The following is a 17,180-nucleotide window of genomic DNA, read 5'->3' on the forward strand; positions in this document are numbered from 1 at the left end:
TTCTCCAGTAAAACTTTATGTAGGTGACTACTAAGTACTTGAAATGTGCATAGTGTAACTCTGGAACAGAATCTTCTAAGTCTATTTAGTTTTGACTAAGTCTAAATAGCGCCATGTAATTAGTGGCTGCTGAATCAGATAGTGCAGATCTAGAAAATCTCTGTGTAGGTTAGTAAAGGTTTATCATGGTCTCCACCTTTCCCAATTGCTTTCTTTCACTTCTGCTTCATTTTAAACTGTCTATTAATGAGGCGCTTTCGGCTTGCGCGACTCACTTTCCCTTCTCCTGCTTACTGTTTCCATAAGAAAATGTCAAAAGATTTTCCAGCTTCCTTTGCTGACCATAACTCTTTTCTTCATTTCAGTGAGGCTGAACTGGAGGAGGTGCTGACTTTTTATACCCAGAAAAACAAGTCTGCCAGTGTCTTCCTGGGGACTCACTCTAAAAGTTCTAAGAGCAGCAGTAGTTATTCTGATAGCGGGGCAAAAGGTGGTAAGTATGCCAGCTGGTGAGGGCACCGTGCCAACAGGCAGAGAGCTGAGCCGTGCAGAGACGCGTCGGGCGGAAGAGCCTTGGCTGCACCCCAGTCTAGAGTGTGGCCGGACTCCGCAGCAGGGGCCGCTGGGCGGAGCACAGCTTTTTGTCTCAAAAGCAGAAGGGCATCCTTCAGAGCTTTGTTTTCATTTTTCAGAACAGCAACAGAGTTTGGGGGTGTTGTTTCTTTGTTTGAAAACCCGGTGTTCGGTGAACACCCATCTTCCTGTTCCTTCCAGGCAGCACGCAGAGCAGGCTCCATTTTCCCACTTCGTTACAGCCGAGCACGGGAGCTGAGGGACTTGCTTCAGGGTCCTTCTCACCACTCAGGGCCCGGGCTTTGATCCTTCATCTGTCCGACTTGAAACTCTTGCTCTTAATCTCCATTTCAGACATCCATTCAGGCCTCTCAGCATTGGCAGCTTGGGTAGAGTAGTTCTTGCTTTGTTTTCATTTTTTGGTTTTTTTTTTTTCAACACAGGGTTTCTCTGTGTAGCCCTGACTGTCCTTGAACTTGCTCTGTAGACTAGGATGGCCTCGAACCCAGAGATCTGTCTGCCCCTTGAGTGCTGGAATTGAAGATGTGCGCCACCCTGCCCAGCTGGGTAGAGTGTTTTTGTTGTTTGTGAGGCTGTTCCATACCTAATGGGATGACCAATATCCTTGGTTCTAAGCCCCAGATGCCATTGGTTTCTTTTAGGCATTGTGACATTCCCTGTGTTTTTAAAGGTTCTCACTGCTGAGGAACACCATTCTCAGAGATTTAATCAAATGTGGACTAGACTCTCTGATATATATATATATATATATATATATATATATATATATATATATATATCACTCTGTATCAATAAGCTCTGTGATTTCTATGTAGGATTCATTTCAAACCTGGATGCAAGTGTATCAATGTAGGTATTTTGTCAGTATTTTAATATTTCATTTATTGATTTTATCTTGAGGCCTGTATGTCTGTGGACTACTTGTGTGCTTAGTGCCCATGGAGGCCAGCAGAGGGAATCAGATTCCCTGGAGCTAGAGTTTATAGACAGTTGTGAGCTGCTGTGTGAGTGCTGGGACCTGAACCCAGGTCTTCTGCAAGAACATCCCGTGCTCTTAACTTCCAAACTGTCTGTCCAGCCCCCTTGTCAGTATTTTGAGTACTGGATTCAGTCTCCTTGCTCTCAAGGCTGTTCCATTCTAGTGTGGAAATATTCAAGAGAATTGGTTATTCCAAATGTAAAATGATTTTCCCAAAGAAATATTGTTAATTTTGTTTAGTGTTTACGGGACTGGGGATTGGTCGCAAAGCTTCCAGATGCTAGACAAGCTCTCCAGCACTGAGTGACATCCCAACCCAGTGTTTTGACACTCATGTAGGCTGTTCCATAAAGCCTCACTAGCAACTGAGTTCAGAAATTGTATTTGAGCCGTCCTTTTAAGCCCAGCTTCCTCTGGGAGCTTCTAGCTTCATATCCATCTGTCCATTTTTCTTTCTCTTATTTTTCATATTTTGTGTTAATCCTTTTGACAGCTGCTAGCAGTTCAGTGACGAGGACCATCATAGTCCTTGTCAAGTTTATCAAGTGTATTGTATGATGACTGGAGTTGAGTGGGTGAATACGAGAAGGTTGATGAAAACCTAAACAGTACCAGTAGCAGTATCATGGAAGGGAGACTGAGAAATGTTTACAGTTGGGTTGTAGTGGGGAACAGTGTGTTGACTTGGTGAGATGGGCCCACATGGGCATTCATGTGGCTACTTAGCCCTTGACAGTAATGGAGAAGACCCAGGAGCATACACCAGCAGCTTCTGTTAATACAGATGGGTCATTTCAAATTCTCAAATCTGTTTTTTAAAGACTACTTTTATATTAGAAGATCAATCCCTGCATTTATCTATTTATAAACCTAGAGGGGTATAAAGGTTTCAATTAAGAAAAGAAGCATTTGCAGGAATGGACAGGACCCAGACGCCCTTATTCCTTCTGAGAGACTCTCTTAAGTTTTTGTATAAATCTTGCCTTTGACACAGACTTGAAACATTTCTCTAAGTATGTGAATAGCTTTGGACTGTTCTGTTTCAGAATTCGATGGTAGAGGAAAACTGCTACAGTGGAAACTGGTCTTACTATTGACTGTAATGATCAAGCTGTCTCAGGTCAACCGAGGCACATCCTTTAGGATCCAGAGCCAAGTGACACACAGTCCTTAGTGAGGCTGCACTGGTTTCTCACAGTGCTGCTCTCGCTCCTGTGCTGATTGGCCTCCAGTGGGTCCTGACCACCACTGCGGATCTCTTCTCTCTCCACCCCTGCCCCAGTCTGGGATCCTGGTGGGAGCCTGACTTCCCTTTCCTGTTTCATCTTCCCAGTGTGTCCTAGCCGGGCCACAGTCAGTAGATTCCTGCCTTGGGCTTGAGTGTCTCTTCTTGATTTAGTGAGATGGAGCTGGTCCGGGCGATGGGGAATCACTCAGTTGGCTGCTCACTACAGGCATCGCCATCCTTTAAAGGGCGTGGTGGCATGTGCAGTGTTTCCCGGCATTGATTAAGACGTGTATTTCATGTTATGACTTGGATTAGTAAAGTGCCTAAGTGAGTCTTTTTCATTTCAGATCACCCTGAGACAATTCAGGAAGTGAAAATAAAGCAGCCCAAGCAGCAGCAGGCAACAGAAATCCACGCCGATAAATTATCTCGTGAGTGTTTGAAACACACGCTGCTCCCTGGTCCACCTCTAACAGAAAAGCAGGTGTCAGGTGGTCAATACTTTAAGGCCCTGGCAAGTGTCCTTTTTTTCTGCCCTTCCCCTTAGAGTTCCTGTTGGTAACTGGATTTTCTTCAGAAGCATTTTCCATATTCTTTACAAGTTCTGAGCACTGTCTTTTTCCCAGAGGGAGAGGAATTAGCTGCTCCTTGTAGAAACCTGGTCCTGCTTGCTTAACATTTGTAGAACGTGCCTGCCCTGCTTTGTGGGGGATGTCTCAACTCAAGCTTTTAGGAAGGGATAATAATAAAGTCAAAATCTTGTTACCAGGCTGTCTCTGGTGAGCAAAATTTATTAAGTTCAAGATGAATACTCGTTAAAGTCTGCATGATTTCTGTTTCATGTTAACATTATTTTGATGTTCTAAAATGTTTATGTGTCATAGAGATCGTATGTGTATTTTTCCTAATGACCTGTGTTTTTGTTTTGTTTTGTTTTTGCTTTAATAGGATTTACCACTTCAGCAGGAAAAGAGGCTAAACTAGTCTATACCAATTGCTCTTCTTTCTCTGGTCCTGCTGCTGTTCTTCTGCAGAAACTTCCCAGCACCCATCTGTCATCTATTATTACAACCTCTGCCCTCTCGTCAGGTCCTGGCCACCATTCTTCTTTATCTCAGATTTCTCCAGCTATCCCCAGCATGCCTCACCAGTCAGCACTCTTACTGAATCCCGTCCCCGACACTGCTCCTCCCTCCATTCACCCTGGGACCCAGAACGTAAGCCCCGCTGGCCTGCCACGCTGCCGATCAGGCAGTTACACCATGGGCCCCTTTTCCTCTTTCCAAAGTGCCGCACACATCTATAGCCAGAAACTGTCTCGTCCCTCTTCAGCAAAGGCAGGTGAGTGAGAAAATGACAACTGCCTGCCATGACAGCTCCTCCCCAGCCCCATGAAAATAGAGCCCTCTCTTTTCCCTTTGCTTCTGCTGTGACTAAAGGGAGGTCTTGCTTTCTGCCCACTAGCATTCATTCACTGATACAGAACGAAACAGGGCTGCTTTTCGGTACTGTACAAAGAAATGAACGAGCAAGGCACCTAGCTTTCCCACTGCAGATGATTACTGACCCGTGAGTCCTCTGCATTCTTTCTCATTCAGGTCGTCATTCCTGACATCAGACAACTTACAAACAACCTGAGCACATAACCAGAGACTTCAGAAGATAGGATATTGAGTTTGAAACGAAGTAGACCCATATTGTCAGTCAAGTTTTCTTCTCATTTGCTTCATGGTGTTGGGGATCGAACCCAGGACCGTAGATGTGTTAGGCAAGCACTCTATCAGTGAACTATATCTCCAGCCCGGTTTTTAATGACAACTTCATTGAGACATAACCCTTACTCAGAAACGGGGCTGTTTTCGTATAAATCCGGTGGGTTTTGGTATGTTCCCAGATATGTAAACCAACACCACTGCCTAACTTCAGAACACTATCTTTTCCCCTTGAGGAAACCCCGTCTATTAGCAGTCACCCTCATTTCTTCCTCCTCCTAGCCTCTGGCAACCACTGGTATAGCTTTCTTTTCCACAGATTTGTTTATTCTGGACATTTCACGTAACTAGAATTGTTCAGTAAGTGGTCATTGTGACTGGCTTCTTTCACTTAGGGTCGTGTTCTCAGGTTCATCTGTTGTAGCACATATCACCCTTAATGCTTTTTAAGTAGCTGGATGGTGTTCTAATGTATGGTGTACAGCATTTGCTTTTCTGGTTGCGGGGTGATGGGCATCTGTTTTTTCCTCCTTTGGCCGTTATGAACAGTGGTGTGATAAGCAGTGTAGCAGCACTTACGTGTGGACATACATTTTTATTTTCTAGGGCATACAGCAAGAGTAGAATTGCTAGGTCACATGACACATTTCATGAGCCCTCATTTTCATCAAGCAAGTTCTTGCTATCATTTAATGTCTTTTTTATTTTACCCATCACAGAAGGTTTGGGTAAATCCATCTGTCTCTCGACCTACCTGTCTATGTCTCTATCTGTTGTACAGAAGGGTTACGATTGGCATTTCCGTAATGGCTAATGATGACTTACTGATTTTCTCATGCCTTTTGAGTATTTGTATATCTTTATAGAGGAAATGTCCATTTGATTTCCCTGCTGGTTTTTCAGTTGAGGTCTATCTTTTTCATTGAGTTGTGTTCTTCATGTATTCTCTATAAAGTCCCTCATCAGGCGATTGCTTTAAAAATAGTTTCTCCCTATTTATTGATTCTTTTCACTTTCTTCAAGCATAGAAATTTTAAGTTTTGATGAAGTCTGATTTCTCTATTTTTTTTTCTTTCGTTGCTTATAATTTGTGTTACATCTAAAAACATTATCTACCCAAATTCATAAGGACTTCCTTCCATTTTTTTTTTTCCCCTGAGAGCTTTGTGTTAGATTCTTACATTTGGAACTTTTGTCCATTTTCAGTTACATATTGTGTGTGAGGTGATGTAGGGGTTTAACTTCATCCTTCTGCATATGGAGATTGAGTTTTTCTGGGTCCATTTATTTTAAAATGTTATTTCCCTAGAGTTGAAAGATTTATTTCTGGAGTCTCAGTTCTATTCCTATTGATTTTTTTATCTGTCCTACACAAGTATCACATTGTCTTTCTATAGCATTATGTTAAGTTTTGAAATCACCAAGGGTTCTCCCAACTTTATTCTTCTTTCTCAAATCTGTTTAGGCTTTTTTTGGGGTTTCTTGCATTTCCGTGAAAACTGTGAGATTGTCATTGTTTGCATTTAAAAAAATATGCCCATAGAGATTATGGTGAATCATTTGGGGGAGTATTTTAACATTGGTTGAGATTTTAAAGAATTTAGCAATGACCATGTTAAAAATAAGTTATACCTAAGCCACATGCTTTAAATGACTACCCTTAGTCAGGCATGGTGGTGCATGCCTTTATTCCCAGCACTCAAGAGGCAGGAGCATAAGAATCTCTGAGCTCAAGGCCAGCTTGGCCTACATTGTAAGTTCTAGGCCAGGCAAGGCTACATAGTGAAACTTTATCTTGAAAAGGGCTGGGGGGTGGGCAGCAAGATGACTCAGTGGGTAAAGGCACTTACCACCAAGCTGACACCCTGAGTTCTGTCCCTGGGAACCACCTGGTGGCAAGGAAGAACCAACTGCAAGCTGTCCTCTGACTTCCACATACTTTATTGTGTTGTCTGTGTGCATGTGCACCTGCACACACAAGAAATAAATAATAGATCAATGTAACTGTTTTAAAAGATGATTCGAACAGAATGGCAAGGTTGTCTCTTGATCATATTTAGGAATATATATATATATATATATATATATATATATATATATATATAGAGAGAGAGAGAGAGAGAGAGAGAGAGAGAGAGAGAGAGAATATCTACTCAAGAACACATATTTATAAAAATCAGTTATATCCTATATCATAAACAAGAAAAAACATTTGTAAGACCTGCAATCATATAGTATCATTCTTTATCCACACTACAACTAAGTTAAAGGCCAATAACAAAGGAATATGTAACAAATCTGTATATTTGAAAATCAAAAGTGGAAAAAGAAATTTTAATGTAAAGAAAATATTCTAGAACTGAATAACAATGGGCAGCTGCATGTCCTGGTGTGTGGAGAAGGAAAACAATGATCTACATCTAAGGAGAAAATCATAAAGGATATGTAAAAACTACACAATTGACAAGTAGACTAGAAGACACCAAAGCCACTCATGGACTATGTCCCATAAAGAAGGTACGCATTTGGTGAATAAAACTGAGAAGAAAAGAGAGAGGAGACGGGAACATTAGAGAAGGAAAGGAAGAGCAGACAAAGAAAGATAAAAATAGAATATGACCAACAACTTTATTCCCCCACAATTGAGATGGAAAACTTCATTAAAAGCATAACATGTAAAATTGACTCAGGATGATGAAGAAGGCCAGAATAGTCCTGTGAGTATAATTGATACACTACTTAAAGTTTTTCTCTGAATGAAATAAGGCCCAGATAGTTTGATAGGTAATTTCTAATGCTCTTTCAATAAGTGGATAATTCTGATATTAAAAACTATTAGAGAATAGATGAATACTCTTTAACCCAATTTGTTAGATTGGACTTGTCTTGAAAACAAATAAGTTAGTGATAAAGTTAGAGAGGAAAATTATAAATGGCCTTCATTTATAAATACAGATGCAAAAATTCTAATCAAAATAAAAGCCAGCAAATCTAGCCACATCTCAGAGAGTATAGCATAAGCAAGTCTATTCAAGGATGTAGGAGTGGTTTAATAGTAGGAGACATGGCAGGATCATTTGTCACACTAACAGACTTAAGAAGATAGAAGGTGTTCCGGTCATCATTGTAAATACAGACAAAGGTTTGGTGAACTCTACATTCATTCATAATAATCCTCTGCATACTGAAAACAGACGGTCCCTGTTAACCAGAAAAGAGGGTATCTGCCCCATACCTGCAAATGTGTCAGTCGAAATGGCAAAATGTTGACCATGTTCCTGTTGATTTTGTGGACAAGATGAGGATGCTCATTAATGTTGCTTCTGTTCAGCATTTTATTGGAGGTCAAAACAGACATAAAAGATTAAAAAAAAATTAAAACCAAGGCAATAAGATTTAGTTGCAGATAATATTCTGTCTACCTGCAAAACATAAAATGGTCTCTAGGTACGTTTTAGAAAAGACTCAGCTACATAATGTTAGAAAATAAGTGTTTCAACTGAAAATGTATGTAATAAAATAAGAGCACAAAGTTGGGTAAGTAGTGAAGGGGGAGTTGGGAGAGGGTGGGTAAAATCAATATAATGATCATATATTATATAAAAATGGCAAAAAATAAAAGAAGCTTAAATGGTCAATTTTATTATGTAGACTCTATCAGCTGAAAATCACTGAGTCCAGTTTGTGGTGCCTGTATACTCTTGGGAGTGTGGGTGTCCAGTGATGCACAGTCAGACTACCAGAGCCACACTCCCAAGTTTAAATTCTTTGATATTAATTAAACATAGTATTTTGAATCCATTATCACCCATTAAGCTGTTTATGGAAAGCATCTTGGACATTAGCATAAAACTATATGGTACCCTGGGGAAAGTTTAGAAAACTTTTTATAAAATGTGGAAAGTCATCAGAGAAGACCTAAATCAGTGGGCAAATGTTCTGTATGTGCCATAGGAAGCCTCAGGTCACGCTCATCAGATTGATCTCTGGATTCAAAAGTTCAGTCAAAAACCTCAGCAATTTTACTGTTTATCTCAGTAATCCTGAATGAAAATGCTAAGAAACACTGAGAGCCTCTGGGGCTCTTTGTTAAGACTGTGGAAAGGTAAGAAAGTGTGGTATTTACAAAAGCACAGAATGACCAAAGGAACAGAGTAGAAAGTTAAGAAAAGACATGCAAATTGGTAGGGTTGTACATCAGTGGGACAGTGTGTCTTTCTCATAAGCAATGCTGTGGTAAGTAAGTGAGATCAGATCCCTGCCTCACCCAGACATAAAAATAAATTTTGGTTGCACATAGCGACACCCACACTTCGCTTGTGTAGGCAGGAGTGTCATGAGTTCAGGAGGCCAGCCTGGGCAATATGGTGAGATCCTGTTTCAAAAAACAAAACCAGCTTTTTAGATGTAGAACTAATTTTTTTTTAAAAAGTTCTTTACAGGTTTATTATATGGAGCAAAAGTAAAAACAGAAGCACAACTCTAATAACTCAAGAAAAAGACAGTAGAAAAATGATAAGGTTTATCGAGAAAGCAATAACATCCAACATCATTGATAATTAATTAGCCTCTTAGAGAAAGGAATTGGGAATTGACAGTCCCAATATTAAAGGGTGTGTGGGTCAGTAGGAATGTCTGTGTGTAGGAGTGTAAAACATGCCACTCTGATACTGTCACTTTGGTTTGAAAATACATGTACCCTGTGACCCAGCAGTCCCACTCCTGGGCATAGGCACAAGAAAAGCTCTGCTGCAGGGTGAACATGAGCGTGCACTGTGCTTTTTATAACCGCAGTCAGTTCAGAGTAACTGCTGAAAACAGAAGAATAACAAGACAGTAAATAGAATGCATGAATTTATCTCTCCTGACCCAGTGAGGATGGTTCCTGTCAGTGCCATGGTAAATGATGAAAGCTAACACTGAGCAAGTACTGTTGTAAGATGCCATTTTTAATGGAGCCTGAAAATAAGCAAATTATCCAGTATTCATGTGTACCTATACAGGAAAACACTCCTGAGTACATGATAGGGTGATGTGCATGGATGAGAATGAGTGAAAGAGGGAGGTTATGGATGGAGAGGAGGACAATGGTTAATGTGTGTCATTGGTAATGTAGCTCCTGGGCGTGGTAGAAACTTCACAGGTGTTCATCATAATGTGCTTGTAACTTACCCATCCACTGTAAAAATATCTGTATATACCAGATAATACAGTGACTATGAGGAGGCGTCTTAGAGGAATGTCTCCACATGCTGTCTACAGAGTGATCATGCTCAGAAGGCGCCTGGGAGGTGTGACTCAGTAGTAGATAGAACTTGAGATTTCCAGCTCAACCCCCAGCACCACAGAAATACATAAGTAAATGGATAGAACATAACAGTGTTTCTACTTTCATGATTTTAAACATATTTCAAAAAATAATCAGAAAAAACTGATTTTATTGTGATCAAATAGTTGAAAGAAAATTGAACTCTGAGAGGACAGTCACTCGTGAATACAAAACCATTGCTGTTTGTCTTAGTGTCCTTAGTGTCTCTTTCATACCTGTTCCCCTTGGGCGCTTTGTAAGTATTAGGAGTGCTGTAACCGTGGATGCCACAGACTGCCCTGTGTACTTATGTAATAAAACCAAACAAGAACCAGAATGTCAAAGGTTGGGTCCTAGTGATACTGAGGGGTGATCCCAGCGCCTTGTGCCTGCTGCTCAGCTGTCCCCTGTAAATCCTGACATTGGCTCTTCCCCTCTCCCTGTGCTGCTAAACCTCCTCTGTAAGCCAACACACATCAGTAAATAATTTGGCTGTAGGATGTGGTAAGGCCTTCCGTAGCTTTTCATCACCACTTGAAGGTCATCTTTGGCCTTTGTGTTGTTAGAGCTGCCTAGGATTCAGCAGTGTCTGTCGACTTGCTACTCTTTGCCGTCGTTGTTGCTTTGTTCAGGACTTGGTTCTTAAGTGGGTGAGAACTCTTCTCTTTTTCAGCAGGTTCATGTCATCCACACAAGCATCATTCAGGAATAACCAAAACACAAAAGGAGGGGGAAGAAGGTTCCTTCAACCGAAGGTACAACCCGAGTCTGGTTACGGCCGAACTCCAGCGGCTGGCGGAGAAGCAGGCAGCCAGGCAGTATTCTCCAGCCAGTCACATCAATCTCCTCACCCAGCAGGTAGGGACAGAGCAGGCTGCCACTGAGCTCTGTGGACCTGGGAGTGGGTGTGGCGGGGCATGCTGTTCTTCCCTCACTTGGCTGTTTCCTGTGTGCTCACGGTCTCCAGTGAGTCTCAGCTGCTGTTCGCGTGTAAAATTGAACCGTTTCTCCTTAACTGTGAAGAAAATGGCTCTTCTCGGCATTGCAAAGCTAAATCTGTTACTGACTTAGAGTATACAGTATCACATAGGTAACATCTAAATTTCAACTGTAAATCCAATTTTAAAGGAGTAAAAGTTTTCATTGCATTATTTTGTGTGTGTGTGCACACATCACTTAGTGTTTGTAGAAGTGAGAGGACAGTTGCACGAGTCTGTTCTTTTGTTCTGCCTTGTGGGTCCCAGGGAGGAAACTCAGGTCTTCAGGCTTGGCAAACAAGTGCCTTTACTCACTGAGCCACCTTGCCAGCCCAGGATCTTTTAATTTAACTTTTTCATTCTTAAAAATTTCCGGTAAGCCCTAGTTTTATAGATCTTTTTTCAGAGTTTCCTTGCATTGTCTTTTGTCCCCCACCCCCACCATACTTTAAGTTCATAATATTTATTTAAGTTCACCATATTTAGTTCATAATCGGAGAATGTTTCCTGTCTAATGATTAGTGTGTGTGTGTGTGTGTGTGTGTGTGTGTGTGTGTGTGGGGTACATGACACCTTTAGGGTCTTTGGCTTCTCTGTGTTCTCTCTTCTTGTAGTCCTTGGTGTTTAATTGAAAGTAGAAACCTTCTTCCTTAATGTTAAATGGTCTCAAAGCCCTCCAAACGAGGTATTGATAATAATAGTCCCATGATAGTCACTATGTGGTTACATTTTCCTGTATTTTTGTTGTATTTTTTAATTGATTATAACTCCATAATGATAATTAAAAGGGGAGGTGGAAGTGAAAATTGCTTCAAGTACATGTAAAAAATTAGACAACACACCACTTTCTTGTGGTACCCTAATTCTCTGTTTAAAAAAAGGTTAGAGCAAAGAAAGGTAAGCCTGATAACACGGACTTGGCTTTCCCTCGCCCTCTGTCGCGTAGTAGGCAGTCATCATTTTCTTTTTCAGTCCCCAGGAGTTTGAAACAGATAGGTGAAGCGGCCTCATGTGCAGGGGAAGTAGAGACATAGCACAAGGTGGTGATGAGAGGTGGGGGGGTTGGCTAGTTTGATAGCAGTCACAGACTGATGGGAATAGGCATGACCACAGTAAAGAGAGGAAATTGGAAAATGCCCGCTCTCTGCTGGAAAATTGAAATTGTTGGTCATGAGCTGACATTTTGGCTTTCAGTGAAATAATCTAGAAGCACCGAGACATTAAATTATTGTCAATATTAGTGTTTACATATTTTCGATTTCTGTCATTTGCTATGTTGCAGAGCCCAGACAGTTCTAAGCTCCTGATCCTGTAAGAATCCAGGTTTACATACCCTTTCCGGGAAGCCATCCCCCCCCTCAGTTTTCCTCTTCTGTAATGAACCCAGGTGCCTTTGCTCTACAAGCGCGTCAGCTCCTGTTTGTGAGACTCAGACCCTGCCATTAGATGTCAGTCTTAACTTTGAGAGTTTCAGCAGTAGGGTGCTTCTTGTGTGATGCCAGGCCGAGGGAGGTGTGTCGTGCAGATTGCAGGGTGGAGCACCTAGGAAGGGTGCTCACCCAGCCCAAGACTTGGGTCCTTCTCCTGCTGACTCTATCTCTGGTCCTGAGCACTTCATTTCTCAACCTCTGCAGATGTGTTTATCGATGGGGTGTGAAATAAAGATGGGGCTCATAAAGATGGGGTGTGAAAGCCTCTTTGCACATCTTAATGCCGTGTACTCGGGAAATACTGTTATTTCAGCCCTTAAGGCTTTAGGAATACATTGTTTCTAATGTGATGACAGTGATATGTTCATCAAATGCATTTTGTTATAGAAAAGCTCAGTTGTGTGCATTCAGCCATTTCCTTTCCAGGGACACAGTTACTTAATTTGTAATTTGGAAACTCCTGTTATTTTTTTCTCTGCTATTTTAATAACTAATAATACATTTAATTGTAACGATATTTAACATAGACTCTGGCACTTTTGTTCTCTAGCTGCTTTTTCTTTTATGCTGTTTTTCAAAGGAAAAGCTGCTTCCATTTCTTAACTGAGCTGAGTGATAAATGCCTGTGGCTTCCTGGAGGGAAGTGGGCAGGGACCCTGGGACTCTCTGAACTCACACTGGGACACTCTGAACTCAGGCTGGGGGCCAGCTGTGGCTGTCAGCACAGGCCACTCTGTGTCCTAAACCCCAGGTGCTGGGGTTTCCTCTGACTCCACGCTTCCTTCATCATTCCTGATCCAATTCCCTATCTCTGCTTTCTTTTCTTTTTCTCTCTTTTTGGGTGGTTAGTGGGTAACTTCCTCTTCATAAGATTAATTCTGGTTATATTAATACTATTGCTTTATTATTGTAGACTTAATTATTGTATTGTGTTATCTTTACCAATTTCTTCTTTGTTCTTTCCTTATTTTTATTTCTCTATTTCTTGAGTTACATGTCTACTTTATTTCATTCATTCTATATTAAAGGCTATGAATTTTCCTCTGAGCATTGCTTTGGTTATATCCCTTAAACTTTGTTATCTAATTGTTTTGTAGGCAAGAAGTTAAGAGACTTTCACTGGACAAGGAAAGCAGATTTTAAATCGTTTGTACAATAGAAGATTTATATAAAATTAAATTGTAGAGTATTTCGGAGAAAACATTTTATTTTTATCTGTAATTTCAACTACTTGTCCTATTAGTCGGTGGCATTTTCTAGAAAACTTTGTATTTTGTTGTGACTATTTAAAAGAAAACACTTTATCCAAGCCCCTACCATTGATGATATGACAGCCATCTGAACATAATACTAATAGCCAAGAGCACACCAGAGATTTCCTCAGGGAATATCAAAACTGCCAAAAGGGCAGCCCAGCTTGCGAGTGGGAATCGAAAGAAGGCCAAAGTAGTCTTCTTGCAAGAAGCACTCATTTTCAACTGTATCACAAGAAGGGCAGAATCAGCTTTCAGGAACCCTGGCATGCGTGTCTGTGGGGCAACAGGTTGAGTGGTGAGTCGAACTTGGGGAGTCAGCACTGGACACTTGACCTGAAGCTGAGAGCAAAGCCAAGTGCCTCTGCAGGCCTTCTCTCTGTGGACCTTTTCTTTGCAAGCTTCCTAGGCCTTCAGAGAGGCTGCTTGAGCCTCTTGTAGGTGACTAGAAACCACTCAGACACGGGCTTGAGCAGGATCGCTCCAGGATTTGAGAAGCTGGCAGGGGACGGACGGACGGATGGACAGACGGACATACAGGGACGGGGACAGGGACTGGAGGACGAGGCAGTGCTCCCTGCTCCCCCTTTCTTCTCTCTGTTTTTTAGTACAAAACCTAAGACATAGTAAGCTAGCCAGGGACGGTTCTTAACAAGCCCACAGTTGATGAAAAGACTTGGAGGAACTTAGAATTTATATCAGAGCCTGCAATTTTAAGAAATTTGTATGGCTAAAAGCAGAAGCTCATTTCCCTGAATTCCTGTTTTATCATTTCTGCTCCTAAGCGGCTTCATTGAAGTCCTAGAATACGTCAGAATAGCAAATATTCCCACCATAGGTGCAGGGAAAGGTCTAATTGAACCTGCTTGTTTTCTAAGGTGTACCTTGAATGACCAGGCGCTGAGAGTGTATTGTACACTTCTTTTATTGTGAACGAACCTATGCTGTATAAACACGGTTTAAGGGGCCATCGTCTGGACTGAAATCTTTTAGTGACTGTTATGTGTATTCCTGAGAGCAGTGTTAAGAAGCATCTGCACCTGTCGGGGAGGGGTCCTGGGGCGCTGGAATGGGACATCAGCTTAGGTGTGAGATCTCACTATCTCTGCCTCAGTCAGGGCTGCAAGGGAGGGCAGATCGGCATAGACAGGGCCCTTTGTGGTTATTGCTGTAAGTGCTCAGAAGAATGTGGTGAAGAGCGGGAGGCAGGGCATTCGTGGAGTACTGGCCCTCTCCGGCCGGCAAGTTGGAGATTTCAGGACCCAGCTATCATTAGGAGCAGCTCCAGCTCTCCCAGCCTGGGAATTTAATCAAAGGGATACCAGCAGACCACCCAGGCAGGGCCCCACCACGAACCCGTGTGCTGTGTCGGTCGGCTCCCCAGCCAGCCATGCAGAGACGTGGCCAGGCCCTCTGAAATGTGCTGACAGATACAGAAGAGGGAGAGACGCTTTGTGGGCTTGAGATTTTTCATTTTGATGGGGAGCGGAACAGAAAAACCACCAGGTTTCTTTCATTTCGCTGCTCTTGACTCTGAGGCTCCCCAGCCTAATGCTGCGGAAGGGTCTATCAAGATACAGAACATTCGGTTTCCAGCAGTTAGTCCTTCCCTCCTCATCTGTGTGCAGAGGGACTCTTCTGTTTCAGGAGCTCCTAGCAAGGGCCACTGTGGACCTTGACTCAGTTACAGAAGTCCCAGTTCAAGAATCGGCGCTGCCTCCTTGGAGTGGGTGCTCATGTCCTCCTGCACGTCACAGGCAGCAGGACTTGGCTCTGCAAGCTTTCCTTTCCCTTCTGAACTCTCTGGACACACAGACTGCTTTGCACTTAGGCTCTGGTCTCGAGCTTGTTCTCTGTTTCCTTTGACTCTGAGTCTTTGCTGGTAGATAATAAACTCCTCCATACCACACATGCTACCTGTTCCTGTTTCTAGAAAGACAAAAAGGTAGATGGGGGAAACATTAGTTCTTAAGTCACAAGACCTGGGAAGTTCATCGCCTTGTCTAGCCTTGATTGCCTCATCTTTAAAAAAGAAGTAAATAAAGGACCACGGGTAGAAGATTTTTCTGCAGACACCGTGCACTTCAGACACAGGCCCAGAGGTCCTGAGCTGGATCTGACCTGAAAGCCTCTTCCTTGAGGACTAGTTTTCATGGTACCAAAAGAAGCCATGCAAGCTTCCAAGGAGGGGCGACCAGCAGTCATACCCAGCTATGATGATGTGAACCCCAACAGCAATCAGCGTGGCACAGTGATTCTAAGGTCAGTAGTAGCATGCGTTCTTGGGCGGTAACCAACAGCTCTCTCATTGGACTTAAGACCTGCTTAACAAGAGGGAAGCCATGCTTGGAACTGGAAGCCTAGGCAGCTCCCTCCGGCTAGTGAAGTCATGGATCTCGGAAGAGAACCTACAACCGCCACTTTACTAAAGGAGCGCAGTCCCTAACCACATTGAAAATATTTGTCCTTTACCCACAGGTAAGTGTAGTCCTTACTCCTCACCAAGGAAACTTCTCTTTGCCACAGACAGAGGCCATTACAGAAAACCATAGCCTGTCCTCATGCAGAGCCCAGTCCCAACTGATAGATCTACAACACAACTCCTCCTCCTCAGGCTCAAGATCATTTGCGGAAGAGAGGGCAGAACTCCGATTGATTGTAAGAGCCAGGTGAACAGGGTGTGTTGTGTGGTTGTATTATGTGGAAATGTCAGAAGCTGCGCCCATGGAGTCTTCCAATATGGCTGCCTCACCATGAGCAGAATAAGGGTGACACCAGTCGACATGCTGATGTATAAGGGAAAAGCTCAGGAGGCCTTAACCCTACACACAGAGCTCCAGGCAGCCGAGGAGTGCCGCAGTGGTTCCTAGTGAAGACTGTGCGGTGGCCCTGGGCTCTGTCCCCTGCATGTTGTAGGTGTCTTTCAGTGACCTTTCCTTTGGGGTAAATCCCTACACACATAGCTTTATCTGGTACCTCTGTGTGCATTTCTCCCAGTATGCATCTTTTTTTCTTTTCTTTTCTTTTTTTTTTTTTTTTTACATTTTTTTTCATAAGTGCTCTGCATGTATGCATGCACTCCAGAAGAGGGCATCAGATCCTATTATAGATGGCTGTGAGCCACCATGTAGTTGCTGGGAATGGAACTCAGGACCTCTAGAAGAGAAGCCAGTGCTCTTAACCCCTGAGCTCTCCAGCCCCTCAATATGCATCCTAACCTTGAACCTTTGTGCTGAGTTTGGAGTCCAAAATATTCAACTGCCTTCTAGACATTTGCCCTTAACTGTCTTGCCAGTATCCAGATATTTGACCATTTCTCAGAAGCATGCAGGAAGACGCCTCCATTCAGTGTATCTGAAAGCTGTTGGCTTTCCTTCTTTTTGTTTCTGCATTAGTGCATTGACATCCCAGAAACTCGAGTGTGGAAGCCTAGCTTATCAGCACCTCCATCTCCATCCTCTCTGCACCCAGCTGTTGCCAAGTCTTGTCATTCTGACTTGAGTGTCTCTGCTTTGTATCTTGTCTATTTAACTTACATCAACATCAACTGTTCTGCCAAAGGCCTTCATTATCTCTGAGGTGGACAGCCACAGGTACCTCTTAAATGATCTCCTGGCAGTGTCTTCCTGCTTATCCTCATCGTTAAAGACCTCTTGTCATGTTAAATCACATGTCTGATCCTAGTGTTCTCTGCTCGTA

The 17,180-nt window shown here is 42.6% G+C and overlaps 1 protein-coding gene across 16 annotated transcripts in view; it reads left to right on the top strand.

Annotated features, from left to right (window-relative positions):
- The window catches only part of Ttll5 (tubulin tyrosine ligase like 5), a 253,130-nt gene that overhangs the window by 104,719 nt on the left and 131,231 nt on the right, over positions 1-17,180 (top strand). For 13 of the 16 annotated variants that reach the window (XM_028876403.2, XM_028876308.2, XM_028876334.2 and 10 more), the window contains 4 exons: positions 366-493; positions 3,149-3,232; positions 3,750-4,142; positions 10,495-10,679. In XM_028876403.2, coding sequence (XP_028732236.1) covers positions 366-493; positions 3,149-3,232; positions 3,750-4,142; positions 10,495-10,679 — 790 coding nt within the window. The remainder of the gene's footprint in view (positions 1-365; positions 494-3,148; positions 3,233-3,749; positions 4,143-10,494; positions 10,680-17,180) is intronic. The other 3 variants (XM_028876324.2, XM_028876389.2, XM_028876392.2) reach the window with 3 other exon arrangements.

This window comes from Peromyscus leucopus, chromosome 14 (genome assembly GCF_004664715.2).
Source record: "Peromyscus leucopus breed LL Stock chromosome 14, UCI_PerLeu_2.1, whole genome shotgun sequence".
Lineage (NCBI taxonomy): Eukaryota > Metazoa > Chordata > Mammalia > Rodentia > Cricetidae > Peromyscus > Peromyscus leucopus.